The 13,512-nt window shown below is 44.4% G+C and overlaps 2 protein-coding genes across 2 annotated transcripts in view; both read right to left on the bottom strand.

The window, feature by feature from the left end:
• Entrep2 (endosomal transmembrane epsin interactor 2) overlaps positions 1–13,512 on the bottom strand; it is a 391,900-nt gene that overhangs the window by 113,735 nt on the left and 264,653 nt on the right. The window lies entirely within an intron of this gene.
• On the bottom strand, positions 895–2,383 carry Nsmce3 (NSE3 homolog, SMC5-SMC6 complex component). Its single transcript, XM_057756121.1, has one exon. It carries the CDS (start codon positions 2,284–2,286, stop codon positions 1,393–1,395), a length of 894 nt encoding a protein of 297 aa, XP_057612104.1. The 5' UTR covers positions 2,287–2,383; the 3' UTR covers positions 895–1,392.

The following is a 13,512-nucleotide window of genomic DNA, read 5'->3' as shown; positions in this document are numbered from 1 at the left end:
CACAAATTAACCTCCAGTTCAAGGGTGATGAAAGTCACCTTGCCCTCCCCTGTGCCCTTGGAAAGTATCTGCCTCCTTTGATGAGGAACCTAGAGCAACTCTCCTCAGAACAACTGTGCTCACTGCAGGTGTCTAGTGTTTGGCTGAAATCTATTAAGAACTCCAAGGGGCCTGTCTCTTCTGGCTCATCTATAGCAACATAGAATTGTTTTCTCCAGTTGAGATGAGAGTTCAAAACTCACCCCAGGGAACCAGCCTGACCTTTAATTCAAACTGACTAGGTCAGATGACCTCCAATTCCACCCTGTCACTGTGCTGTGCCACAACTCGCAAAGCCCAGGGGATCTTGTCGTTGTCCTGTTCACACTGGCCTGCCTGGGCTGCCCTCACCAGACATCACACTGAGCTCTTAAAAGAACGATTCAAATATGCTGAAGAAAATGAGGAGACCTTCCGAGCCCCAGAACTTGTGACCGCTCTTCTAGGAGTGACCCAGCATGACCTGAAGAACAAAAAGAAGCTCAAAATCAAGAGTAAAACTAGGGTATAAAGTGACTCAATTCACACAGGCCCTTTGCTGAGGTTTACACTAACTTCCATATCTATTCACGACAATAGCATACTCGATATGGGATTTGGCCCATTCCATACACAAGCTAAATCCTTGGGGTGGGACTGGGATTTGCACACTGGCAGTGTGACTCCCAACAGGCCTGGTTAGTCACTGTGACAATGTTTTATAAACCTGAGACCTACAACTTGCTCCAATATACACACTCATTCACTTCTGCAACCGTTGACCTTAGTATCGTGGTAAACAACGTTCAGAATCAGACACTTCCTTAAGAGTCACAATTTCTAACAGAGAAACAACAAAAATAATGTTGAACTGACTCAAAAGCACAGTATTTATTATAAACAGAAAAAAACCTTAAATGGCATCCATTGGGTAACAGTAATAATTATGAATATAAAAATATCAGAGAACACATCAGATAGGTTGTTTGGAACCAAAGACAGTGCTCATATCCATACAAAATATGTATTTTTAAAGTTTTGTAGACATGAGAAAAAAACCAACTGTATTTCGACTTGCAATTTCAAAAAGACTCTTTCTCCCTCCCACCCATGAACTAGAATAATAAGAGATAATAGCTATTTTGCTGCCTTATCTTCTAGGAAAGCATAGAAGCAATTTACCTAAGTGTTCTTATATATTTGACGTCATACAATTTCCCAGTTACGTTTAGAAAGCTAGAAAACGTTTTAAACAACAAACAATAAAGTTTTTCCCATCTCTTCGGCAATGAAAGATTAAAGCCCCAAACCATAATAAAACATCAAAACCCTGCACAACATCCTAAGGCTACATGGTATTTACACTCTGCAGAATCAAGCTTCCTCCAACCCCCTTCCCCTGTTCTTTTCTCCTGGGTTTCGGGAGTTCCTCAGACTGCACCTCAAGAGTTCAAGAGGAGTGGTTGGAGCACTAGCTGCAGGTCTGGCCCTATTCTCCTCATCCGCCAAGGCCTCGCAGTACTGTGTGGGCCAGTCTTTGGGGTCCTGATTATGGACTTTGGCCACAAACTTAAGAACTTTCATCTTGCTGGTTTCCAGGTTGGTTCGCGGGCCCCACTGAAGCTCATAGTCCACAGGATCGGTGTGGGGGATCCTCCGGTACTCCAGGTAACGCTGCCGCACGAAGTCTTCAGTAATGAGTTTCTTTGGGTCACCAAAAATTAAATGCTTCTTAGTGGGGTACACCCCGAGCCGCCGCAGAAAGTCCCAGACCTCGGTCTCGGTGATGGTGTTTCCTTTCATGAAGATGAGGCCCAAGACTATCATGAGCAGGCCCGTGGTGGGTGTGCCCTGGTCGCCCCTCACTTCGGCGTCCTCCTCCACCGGCTCCAGCGTGTTGATAAGGATGTAGGTGTGGCTCTTGGGCTCCAGCTCCACCAGCTTGTACCCGAACACGTATAGGAGGCGCTCGGCGGCCAGATTCAGCATGTAGGGGTACACGTCTCGGTAGTCACCCACCACGTGCTTCAAGATGTCGGCGCGCTTGATGGGGATCTTCTTCTGGTCCTTGATCAGCAGAAACTGCACCAGGTCAGCCACCTTCAGATCCAGCTGCTTCTGGGTGCGCGGGAGGGAGGCGCGGGAGCCCTGGGACGAGCCGCCCGTACCGCGGGACGTGCTGGGAGCCTCCTCGCCAGCGTCTTCCCACTCCCGCTCCCTATCGGTCTGCGTGCTGGGCCGGCCGCGGCCCCTGGGCTTCTGCAACATGTCACCGGACAGGGGAGAGCTGACCGCGTCCACCTCGCAGTAACGGCCAGAAGCCTGTGTGCAGCTCGCCCGTAAGGTTCAGGGCGGAAGAGCGGCGCGCGCGTGACGTCAGGTCGCCTGCGCGCTGCGTCCCGGAGGCGGAGCGGTGCAACCAGGAGTCAGCCTGAGGGGGCGGGGCACCCGAACGGCTACCGCGCATGCGGAAGGTCTTGGCCTTGGCTCTCCATCTCCGGTTTTAATGAGTATCAAATGGTGTTTATGAAATCATATAAATAGAAAACAAGAACCAAACTCCTCGGCAAGTGTACGGCTGGATGCTAGGGCACACCGATTTAGGCGCGCTTCATAGTTTTTAAATTAGAAATTTTTATATGGAGCACAAAGGATAAATGTGTGGGGTACGGTGGGGAGGGGTTAAATGAAGTTTAGAGAAAGACCTGGGAAATAAAATAAAACCGCTTATTTGTGTACCAAATGAGGACATGAAAGACCCAGAGGACTCCGTTTGGGTGCCTTTCCTAAGCACACTCATACCCCCAGGCCAGTTACTTTCTGTGCAATCCCTCGGAGTAGGTCTGTAGGGAAATAATTCTCTAATGCAACATTTCTTCCACTATTTCCAGACTCAGTTCTCTTCATTAAACTTCACCCATATGAGTATGAGAAAATACATATAAGAATTGCCAAAAATGTGTTTTATCTTGGTATGTGAACTGACCTTCTGGAAGACGTGTTTGAGAAAACTGCCTTGGACATCTATCCATAATTTTAGCAGAAATGTGATGTTAGAGGAATGCTACCCCCAGAGACACTTGCTCTCTCCAGAGGATACCATTTAATTTATGTTACCAGTGATTGGGAGTAGCGATAATGTGGATCTCTTGATTTTCTTTCTTAATACATAAGCTTTAAAGTCGCAATAAGAGAGAAGAGCTAGCATCCCTTACAATTTGCAATGTGTGCGGTATGTAGATGGTTTAAATTGCGCGACTCTAATAGACAAGATGAGCCATTTCATTAACTCAAACCATCAGCAGTCTGTTGCCACTGCCGCTACATATCTTAGCAAATGTGTTTCTTCTCCATTTACTGACAAGGAAACTGAGCTTTCCTGTCTTTTTAAAGCTACAAAGAAAATAGGTAAAACTGTTCAAAGAACGAACTCAAATTGATTTCCTCTTTAATGCAAATATATTCAGAGGAAAGCAATTTGGATCACATTATCTGAATAATAACATCAAAACATGGTCTTATTAAAATTTCATTAAATGTAAGCAGCATAAAATTTTTGTTTATAATTCAATATGAAAATGCAGAGTGATAATGGGACCTGCAAGGCAAATATAACATTCCATTCCATATTGTGATGCAAGTATTCGGAAACCTAGTGAGCTATGAGCAGTAACTTTCTGTTCCACACCGGATCCAAAAAGACATTATCAGGCACTGGTGTCAGTTTCAGAGGCTGCCATAGTCAGCATGTGTCCTCCGAAGCTCACATGTTGGAAATGCAATCCCCAATGTAGCAGCACGGTTGCTTATTGGGTGAATGAATGCCACAGTCTCTGTACTGGGCCAAGAGTGAGTCTATTTTGCCATTGTAGTCTCTCGCCATCTCATGATATAGTGACCTTCAACAGATGTGGCTACCTACCTGCCCTTGACCTCCCAACCTCCAGAGCCATGACTGAAATACAACCCTGCTGTTTCCAAATTATTCACTCTACGGTATTATTTTACAGCTACACAAAAATGGATTAAGATCAACTAAATAAAGCATCACACCATGACATCCTCTTTTATTTACAGCAAGTCATTTATCTGCTCCAATTCCCCTGCAAATTGAAATCTGTATTTAAGTTCATAGAAGCCTCCTGTAATCTAAAATTCTGCAAAAGGTCCTTCCAGAAGGATCTGTTGTGCCTTAAGCCAAATAATTCCAGCAGCCAAGAGATAAGGGAGAAGTGGGATATAGGATGGGAGCTGCTGTCAGCAATCAGGCTGGCTGCCGGTATTTTCCGTGTTAATTTCTTCACAAAGCACCGCGGAGCTTCAGCAGTCGGGCTAGCACCCAGGACTAGAAACTTCAGCATCTTTTAACAACACTCCCACACAGACAACAGATGATCATGATTCAAAACACATGAAGAAAGACACCAGTTTTCAGTCTTAAAACACCTTTCTTCATACTGTCCAGAAAGGCAGTGAGAAAACATGGACATGGAACAAGGTTACTAAAGTGGAGATTAGAATTTGCAATGAGAAAGTCCAGCTCAGATAGGCAATGGAGGCCGTGGAGGCTTGGGCAGAAGCTATGACAGTAATAATACTGATAATGGCAAATGCCAGCAGCTAATGCCTTTACAAAGGTAACTGTAGCTGGGAGATGGTGGCGCACAGCCCTTAATCCCAGCAGAGGCAGGCGGATCTTTGTGAGTTCGAGGCCAGTCTGGTCTACAAGATCTAGTTCCAGAATAGGCTCCAAAGCTACAGAGAAACCCTGTCTCGAAAAACCAAGAAACAAACAAACAAACAAAGTTAAGTGCAAATACTGCTCCTTTAGTCCCACAACAACCCTGTGGGGCGTTTAATTACTCTCAGTCACAGAGAAGTGCATTGCGAAGCGTAGACATGGTGACTTTGGAAAAATAAAGCTTTGGCATCAGGGAATTCAGACTACACACTTGAAAAAGCTACTGGCACTCCAAATCTCACCTTCCAGACCAACAATATGATATCATTAATCCTGGATTCAAGAAATTAGCTGAGCTGTGTTTGCTAAGTACCTAGCACAGGGTCTAGCAGGGTGTTTAATTACCATTCGTTTCCTTCCAGAGGGGTTATGCTAAGGATAATTTTGAAGATGCTACAAAGTTGTGCATGTGTAAAAGATGAGAAATCTTACTCTCTTAGGATCATTGTCAGACCGCAGAATTAAATTCATGAGATAGGATTTTAATTTAATTTGATTTTTGTAATCCTGGGGGTCAAATCTGGGGCCTCACATACATTAGGCAATTGTCCTACCACTGTGCTATACCCACAGACCATACGACCCATTAATTAGATAAAAGCACACACACCTTTAATCAAAGTGCTATGGGGCACCATTGCTTTTTTAATAAAACAAAGTTTCAAAGAAGTGGCGAGACCTGGATGTTTTTTGTATTTGAACAAAGAGCAATAATTGTGGAAATGTAACTCAATTCTGTAGGCAGGCTAAAGGAATGTAGTTAGCAAAGGCTGTCCAGCCAGAGATTTCTTGGCCATGACCCAGTAATGTTTCTTTTCTCTCTGTGCATAGGTACCCTGCCCTTGGACATTTTTATCTCCTGTTTTAAGAAAGAGAGGAGCTGAGGCTGCCCTTCTCGTATCTGCTGTTTTTCAAGTGTTTCAGCTCAAAGTAACCCTCATGCCAAAGTGGTGGATTTGGGGTGGCATATTCTGCTAACCTGAGCTAGAAAGGTGTTCATCTCAGAGGAGCGTGTGCACATAGAAAAATCAGGAAAAGGTCGCTGTGTCTTTAAGGCTCTACACTTTGAGAAATAGAAAGGCTGGTTTTTGTTTGCTTGTTTGGAAGATAAATGAAAATTATCTCCCGGGTGAGACCCCGCTCTGCAGTGACATAATGCTCTGCCCATTACGTGGCTCAGATTTTTAGCAAATTCAATGTGACTGACAAGTGGTAAGTGCAACTCTCTGTGGAAGCCTCGAAGTCACCAAGACAAATGATTAAAACAGAAAAGAAATTTTCAGATGCCTTGTGTTAGTGACCTTTTTGCATTTATCATCAGACCCCCAAACACGGGGGCAAGATAAAAATTCTTGGAGGCAAACCCCACACTAGCTGAGATTTCAAAAGCACCAGGCCAGGCTACACATCACGCTTTAAACCATCTCTAAGTAATTAAATGCTTTCTTCCATCTCCTTGGCAGCGAACACCCGCCAACAAGCTCTCATCATCTTCATTATCTACTAGAGGCTCCTCTCCATTCACTGATATTTCTCATAGAACCAGAAAAAGATTTGAAATCCTCTGACAGCAACAAGGTGCTAAAAGCAGGCGGGGACCTTTGGAGAAGACGGGGAATGATGTAAGCATGCAGTGAGCATGCACGAACGGCTTCCCTGCCTTTTCAATGCGGAGGGGGGGATGGGATAGTGCAGCAGGTGTGCGAAGGAGCTGCCCTTGGTGCTAGATAACAACCACGGCAATCAAGACACCTTACAGAGTTCAGTAAAGTTCTTCACCTTGGCTCACTGTGTCTACCCATCCCTAACAAGATCCTTCAGGCTGATCCCCATGGCGGACCGCAAAGAACATTTTGCTCCTCGTAAAAGTTGATCAAGCCTAGCAGAGCTTTCCTTGGCTGGGGAGATAGCTCCTTCCTACTTCCACAGCCACTTGGCACAGAGCCTCTGATTGAACTCTCTTTTCAAGAAATAGAAACACACAGTTACCAAGGGCCTTGATTCAAAGCATTAAGGTGTACTGAGTTACGATCTCAAACAGGAATAAGACTTGATTTGTTTGCTTGATTTTTTCCTCCCACTGCAATTTTTCCCCCTTTGGAAATTGCCGCTTCCACCCCTAGGGGACCTTTATACTACTCTTTCTTGCATTGTTGGCGCACGTGATTGGGGTCAAACATGGTGATTATGGCATTCAACCAGCATCTTTCAAGGGGCTCTCAGATGGGTCCTCTTCCCTGTGCTAACAAGCTGAAGGGCAACATATACCTCGCTGTAGTTTGTCCAAAAAATAAAAAAATAAATAAAAAAAAAAAACCCAACCTCTCCCTCATGGTGATGCCAACTCAGAAGATACCGAAGAGGTGGAGAAATAGTTCAAATCCTGCAGCCTGAGTCTCCGTGTCCTGAGTTTAAGGTGAGACTCCCTCAGATAGCTGGACCCTAGGCATCTTTCACCTAATCTGCTTTAAGCTGCTCTCTGGCCCCTGAAACTGAATGAGTTTTAGCTAAGTCTGCAGGTACACCAAATGTCCAGGGGAAAAAGAATGCAGGGGCAGGAGACCCTGGTGCACAGGGACAGGAATGGGGGTAGAGAAGGTGGACATCTCCCCTGAACATCTCTTAATACCATGAGAAGATACTGAATACAATCTCACACAGAATTCTGTGGCTGGGGAATTTGCTTATAGTTTACTTGTTAGGAATACAGATGTGGGAGGTAAGCAATGAAGGGCCACACTTGTATATGCTTTCTAGCCACTTCTCCCTGGAAGTTCAGACAGCTTGGAGGATACCGGCAAATGTCACTTAATGACAGAATCTTGGCAGGTGATTTTGTCATTAGGTAGACAAAGGTGATGTAATCTTATAGGACCACCATGGCATCTGAGTCCACAGTTGACTGAAATATTATATCGTGTGATACATGGCTCCACTTTAACCTACCTGCTACTCCAGATTATCCATGTTTTGACCCAAGGCATTTCTCCACAGGCCCCAGCATGCAAGAAACAGGGCCTCATTCTTTTAAAGCACATTTTGGCCTGCTGTAGAACTGTACTCACAAGGCAGGGGCATCAAAGAGAACTGTCAAGGCTAACAGTGCAGACAGTTTTTATGAAAACTGTATACATTGAGGTGGAAAATAAAAGTCAGCAGAAAGAAATAGATAAAATGTCACAAGTATGAATAAACATCCATAAAAAAATAAAAATAATAAAAACTATCCAAGGCATACAGGAGGACCCTGTGTATACATGGCTATTGGTCCCCAGGGAGGCGGCTACAAACAGAAGTAGATGGAACTGGAATCCTGGAACATGGTAAATTTCCACAGCCCATGTCTCTGGTTCCACATCCTTTCTGGCCCTCTCCTTTTGACTAGCAAGCTGAATGGCATAATTCAGCTAGAATGAGATAATCAGGGGTCATGGGTTCTCAAAGGTTTGCAGTGGCAGAAACAAGCAAAGTCTCCCCTGCAAGAGCTTGGGTGCTGGTTGTGAAACCAGCTAGCCACTTTCTCAGGTCTGGGGAGACCTGAGAGTATTGGAATTAGATATGCTGTAGGATCTTCTGTACTAGCAGAAGTTTATGTCCCTTTCTGAGAACAACTACAGCCATCTCTTCTTTGTGGATGTGGTCCCCCTACTCCCCCCCCCCCCCCAGTGCTGGAATATTGACTAACAGCATCTTATGGGCTAATAGAAATATACCAGGCCTCGAGGTTGGGAGGGAAAGCAGTTTCCCTCAGAAGTCTTAGGCTACAAGAAGCTTCACCATGAGGCTGGCATCCTCCATGCCAGAGACTCCTAGGGTTCTCATTGCCCATCAGCCTAACCATTTTCTGGTGATTTCCAATCACATGCTCCAAAACCAAAGGGAAAAGCGCAACATCCCTGTGTAGGGGATGAAGGGACTGATACCTCATTGCAGGCAGTCCAAGGCCATGAAGGAATGAACAGGGAAACCGGCAAACCTTAGCCACCCTGACCAACCTCTGATCCCAGCAGAGGGGAAAAACCTAAATAATACATCCAGAATGAAAGTACAATATCACTACTGACTCAATAGAAACAATTTATACGGAAATGATAAGAACTATGCAATGCACCAGCAACACTACTTTAACCAAGGCTACTAATATAGCATTATACAAGCACAGATCTGGCAATGGCTTATCTGTGCTCTAGTATAAATTTGTAGGTTTAAGTTCCATTCTTGGTTCCTAGGCTATAACTATATTTGGAGGTCTATTTAAGTTAAATGTACTAAGCTAAAATGGGGCACTTAGGATGAGTCCTCAACCGGTAGGACGGGTGCCCTTACCAAAGGAGAGAGATCAGAACACGCCCAAAAGAAAAAGCCATAAGACATCAGAGTGAGGAGTGGCCATTTCACATGCTAAGCAGTGTAAAGATCAGGAGAGAGCAAACCTTTATCTTTGATTTGTGGCCTCCAGATATATGAGAAAGATTTCTAGTGTAAACCAACAGTCTGCAGTGTTGTGTTACAGTAGCTATAGCCAACCAATGCACAGATAGAGCCAGGGAACAGAGTTGAGGGTCCAGGAATAGTCTCACCTTTATGATCAGTGTTCAGAAGGGGCTAAAAGAATCCAATAGATTAACAGCAAATGATACTAGCCACACTGGACAGTGCACAGCAAAGAGAATTTTGACCTTGACCTTATGCCACGCACAAAACAGGGCAAAGTGGGTCAGTCAGTCCCACGCCAATTAGAGCTGGCACTATAGAACTATAGACTGAAAGAAGTAAGTTCGTGTGACCTTGACATGAGCAGCAACATTTTAGACACAAGACCAAAAGCAGAGCTGATAAGTGAGAAGACCGAAAAGACTGGGCCCGGATGTGCAGGCTGTAAGGCCAGCGACAAAGAGTGTACCTCATCAAGGGTATGACTTGTGATGTGATGGAAATTCCAGAAATTTAGAACATGGAGCAATAGCTGTAAATATGCTAAACAAACTCCAAAATAGTACTTTCGGCAGGTATAGTTTATGGTGCATTAACGGTAACTCAATAAACCTTATTTTAAAAAACAACAAGTTAAGGCTAAACCAAAAGTCTCTAATAAGCCTAGTGAGATGAAACAGGATAACAAACCAGCATTGAGAACCATCAAGTAGATCAGGTCATGTGCCCAGACTTTCTGCATTAACAACAATGAAAAAAAATTACATGATAAAAATCCATCAAAATTCAATGAAGGACAGACTCCTGTGGGAATAATGATTTCAGTCACAATCAGCAAGCATGCTTATTTACATTTTAGATTAACTCTAAAATAGGCACCTTTAAAAATATGCTGCACTGTTTAAGAAAAGTGATTTTGTTTGCGTTTTTGCCACCAACTTCCTGTGGGTTCAGGCAGAAAATCTCAAACTGGTTAGGTATTAGCCTTTCCCCACAGAAAGGGGGGTCTGGGCAGGTAACAAACCTCAGTTTTAAAGCACATTATTCTATGAAAGAATTCAAAATGAAAAACCATAGATGCGTACTGGAAGAAATTAAAAGCCATTCAAGTTAACACTTAACTATTAGCAGTGTGTGTGTGTGTGTGTGTGTGTGTGCACGCACCCGTGAGAGTTTATGTGTATCACATCTATGCAAGTGCCTGTGGATTGGAGTTACAGGCAATTGTAAGTTGGTTTTAGGAACTGAACCTGAATCTTCCGCAAGAGAAGCAAGTGCTCTTAACCACCAAGACATCTCTCCAGCCCACCTAATTCCCTGTTCCTTGGGGGATTCACTGGAGGTGTCGGGTGAGCTATAATGAGTTTCCTATCTTGGTTCTATCTTCATTTGAGTGCTAACACTGTGACTTCTAGAACAAAGAGATATTTCCCCTTAGAACTACCCAGGAAGCAGACTTCAATAAGGACGGTGACAGTCCTTGAGGAACTGGAAATGGGAGCTCTGACTGCCCCCTGGTTTAAAAGCCACGCACACCAGCAGGCTTTATGGTTCCCATCCATTAGCCCAGCCTTAGCACAGATTCTAGAGAAAGGGAAACATGAAGGGTAGGTGGCAGAGTGAGTTATGGACACAATGTGGGCCAGTGCTTCCCAGGTGGTGTTTAGCCACTGCTAAGAAATCACCTGCTACCTGGAAAAAAAAAAATCCCCCACATTGGAATCAACCTATCGGGCTGGAGAGATGGCTCAGCAGTTAAGAGCTCTGGCTGCTCTTCCAGAGGACCTATGTCCAATTCCCAGTACTCACATGGTGGCTCACAACCCTCTATAACGGGATATAATGATGCCTTCTGTTGGCAGACAGAACACTCATACCTTAAAAAAATACATTAACAAATAAAATTTTCAAAAGAATCATCCTATATTGGGAAATGTGCTTCAAAGCGACCTGGGAACTTTGCATGTGGCTTTGTGCCTGATTCAGGGACCTAAGATGGCACCTCTGACCTTGCAGCAGGTGCCTCAGGTACCTTTCTCTCTCCTCTCCTCCCCCCACCCCTCTCTCTCTGTATTTAACTCATTATCTATGGGAGTGTCTGGGGCCTCTTTCCTGATTTACTTGGAGGCAGAAGCTGCCCTTCCAGCAAGAATCTTGTGTGTCCGTTCCTCCAAAAAGGGGACTTTGGGGAAAACTAGTGAGAGTCTGCTATTACTGGCTCCTGGATGACCTCTGACCTGGTCAGTTTAGTTACCTCACCCCAGCCATAAGCACCCTACTCATTTTCCTCTGTGTTTCAAGCTTTGCCCTTTTAACCCTTCACCTCCCTTTTAACTCCAGCCTCTGTCCTCACAGCAATTTCTGTGATTAGCCTTCACTATGAGCCAATTTCTCTGACTACCTACAAAGCAAGCTCCTGCCTCAGTAGCCCAGTAAAGACAACCCAATCTAGACTAATCTGAAAATTATAAAATAAATGAATGCCTGTGAACATTTGTGGAAGATATGCTCATGACACATGGTTTAAAACTAAATTCGCTCCCCACATTTCTTAGGCACATTTTTGAATTCCACACGCAGCATTGAAGAAACCTCTACTGTAGCTAAAAAAATTCACAAACTAAAACAAAACAGCTGTTTAAGTGGCGTGGATTAAGTAAGTCTCACAAAGAATTACATCCACATCTGCTCTCCTCTGGCCCAAAGCTTAACATGTTTCATGTACCCATGTGCCGTCTTGAATGTCCCCCAAAAGACATGTGCTAAGACTTGCTTCCCAGGTCACTGTGCAATAAAAGCTGGTAGAGCCTTTAGAAGGGGCACAGGGGAAAGGAGGATTTGCAGGGGTAGGGTGAGGTGGGGGTGTTGCCCTTGAAGTGAGTGTTGGAAAGTTGGGCACCTCAGTTTCTCTGCTCCCTGATTAGCATGAGCAGAGCAGTTTCCTCTGCTGTGGACTCCCCCAGGATGGACTGTCTCTCTACAGGCCCAAAGGCAACAGAGCCAAGCAACCTGGGACCAAACGTTAGGGTTAGGGTCTCTTCGCTAAATCGTGTTCCTTAGCTTTAATGGATCTCAGTGCCAATTATTTCCTAAGTATGCCATCTGAGACCAATAAGGCTCTGTGTGTAAGGAAAACGCAGTGGCCATAAATGAGAAAGACTGGGAAGAAAGAACAATCGTGGAAAAGCCTGGCCACTTAGCTGACTGACAGGTTTCTGTCTGGAAGGCTCACAACGCTACAGTAACAACGATGATTACTGTTTTGCTTAATGTAGACAAACAAATGTAACACTGTTTCCCCAAGACCATCCACAAGCAGTGCATACACCCATCGATGTGCTTTCTCTGGAGGCCAAAGCTTGGGAGCACTGTGCTTTGAACAGGAGCAGTGCAGGCTCCTCTCTTTTGCCTCATGTTCTAAGAGACAAGAAGTAAAGGTCTTACAGAAGTCTAATCACTTTTTTTGTTTTGTATTGTTTTGTTGTTGTTTTTTGTTTTACGAGGCAGGGTTTCTCTGTAGCTTTGGATCCTGTCCTGGACTAGCTCTTGTAGACCAGGTTGGCCTTGAACTCTACAGAGATCCACCTGCCTCTGCCTCCCTAGTGCTGGAATTAAGGGTGTGGGCCACCACCGCCCGGCTCCTGCTTTTCTTATGAAAATAATTCAAACAAGAAAATTGGTGCCCGAACTCCTCGTTTTCATTTTGATAGACTTTACAGTTCACAGTGTAAATGCTGGGACATGTGTGTATGTGACCCTGAAATACCCCTGGTGGATGGGGTCACTTCTACCACAGAATTAAAAGGCCTACCCCTAACTTCCTATGAACGTGTAAATCATATGCTGGCTAGCAACCTTACTCCATAGGAGAGCTGGACAATTCATCAGTTATAAACTTCAAGTGGGCAATCGCTAGAAATCTACGACTAAAGGAAACTAATTTCTCCCCAGATGCTACTGTGTTTGCACAGCATGGTTTTTATTTTTAATTAGTGCATATAAACTATACAAGACAATGAGTTTTGTTTAACATTTTCTTACGCCTATAAATTGTTCTCCAATCATGTTTGCTGTTTCAACCTCCTCTTTTGAATCTCTCCCTTCCTGCTGGTCCCATTCCTGAAAGAGATGTTTTGGCTGCTGTATGAAGCTGTCAAAAAGCCTTGAGAAAGAAGGAAGAGAAAGGAAGGAAGGGAGGGAGGGAGGGAGGGAGGGAGGGAGGGAGGGAGGGAGGGAGGGAGAGACAGATAGAAAGACAAACATTCCAGAGAGTAAAGAAACTTAATCTCAGTAAGACAAAACAAAAGAAATCGAAAGTT

This window comes from Chionomys nivalis, chromosome 23, assembly GCF_950005125.1.
Source record: "Chionomys nivalis chromosome 23, mChiNiv1.1, whole genome shotgun sequence".
Taxonomy (NCBI): domain Eukaryota; kingdom Metazoa; phylum Chordata; class Mammalia; order Rodentia; family Cricetidae; genus Chionomys; species Chionomys nivalis.
Note: the sequence above shows the minus strand (reverse complement) of the source record. Positions and strands in the feature narration are given on the sequence as shown.

Coding starts and splice junctions, on each gene's coding strand:
- Nsmce3 (XM_057756121.1), bottom strand. CDS start 2,286: ATGTTGCAGAAGCCCAGGGGCCGCGGCCGGCCCAGCACGCAGACCGAT.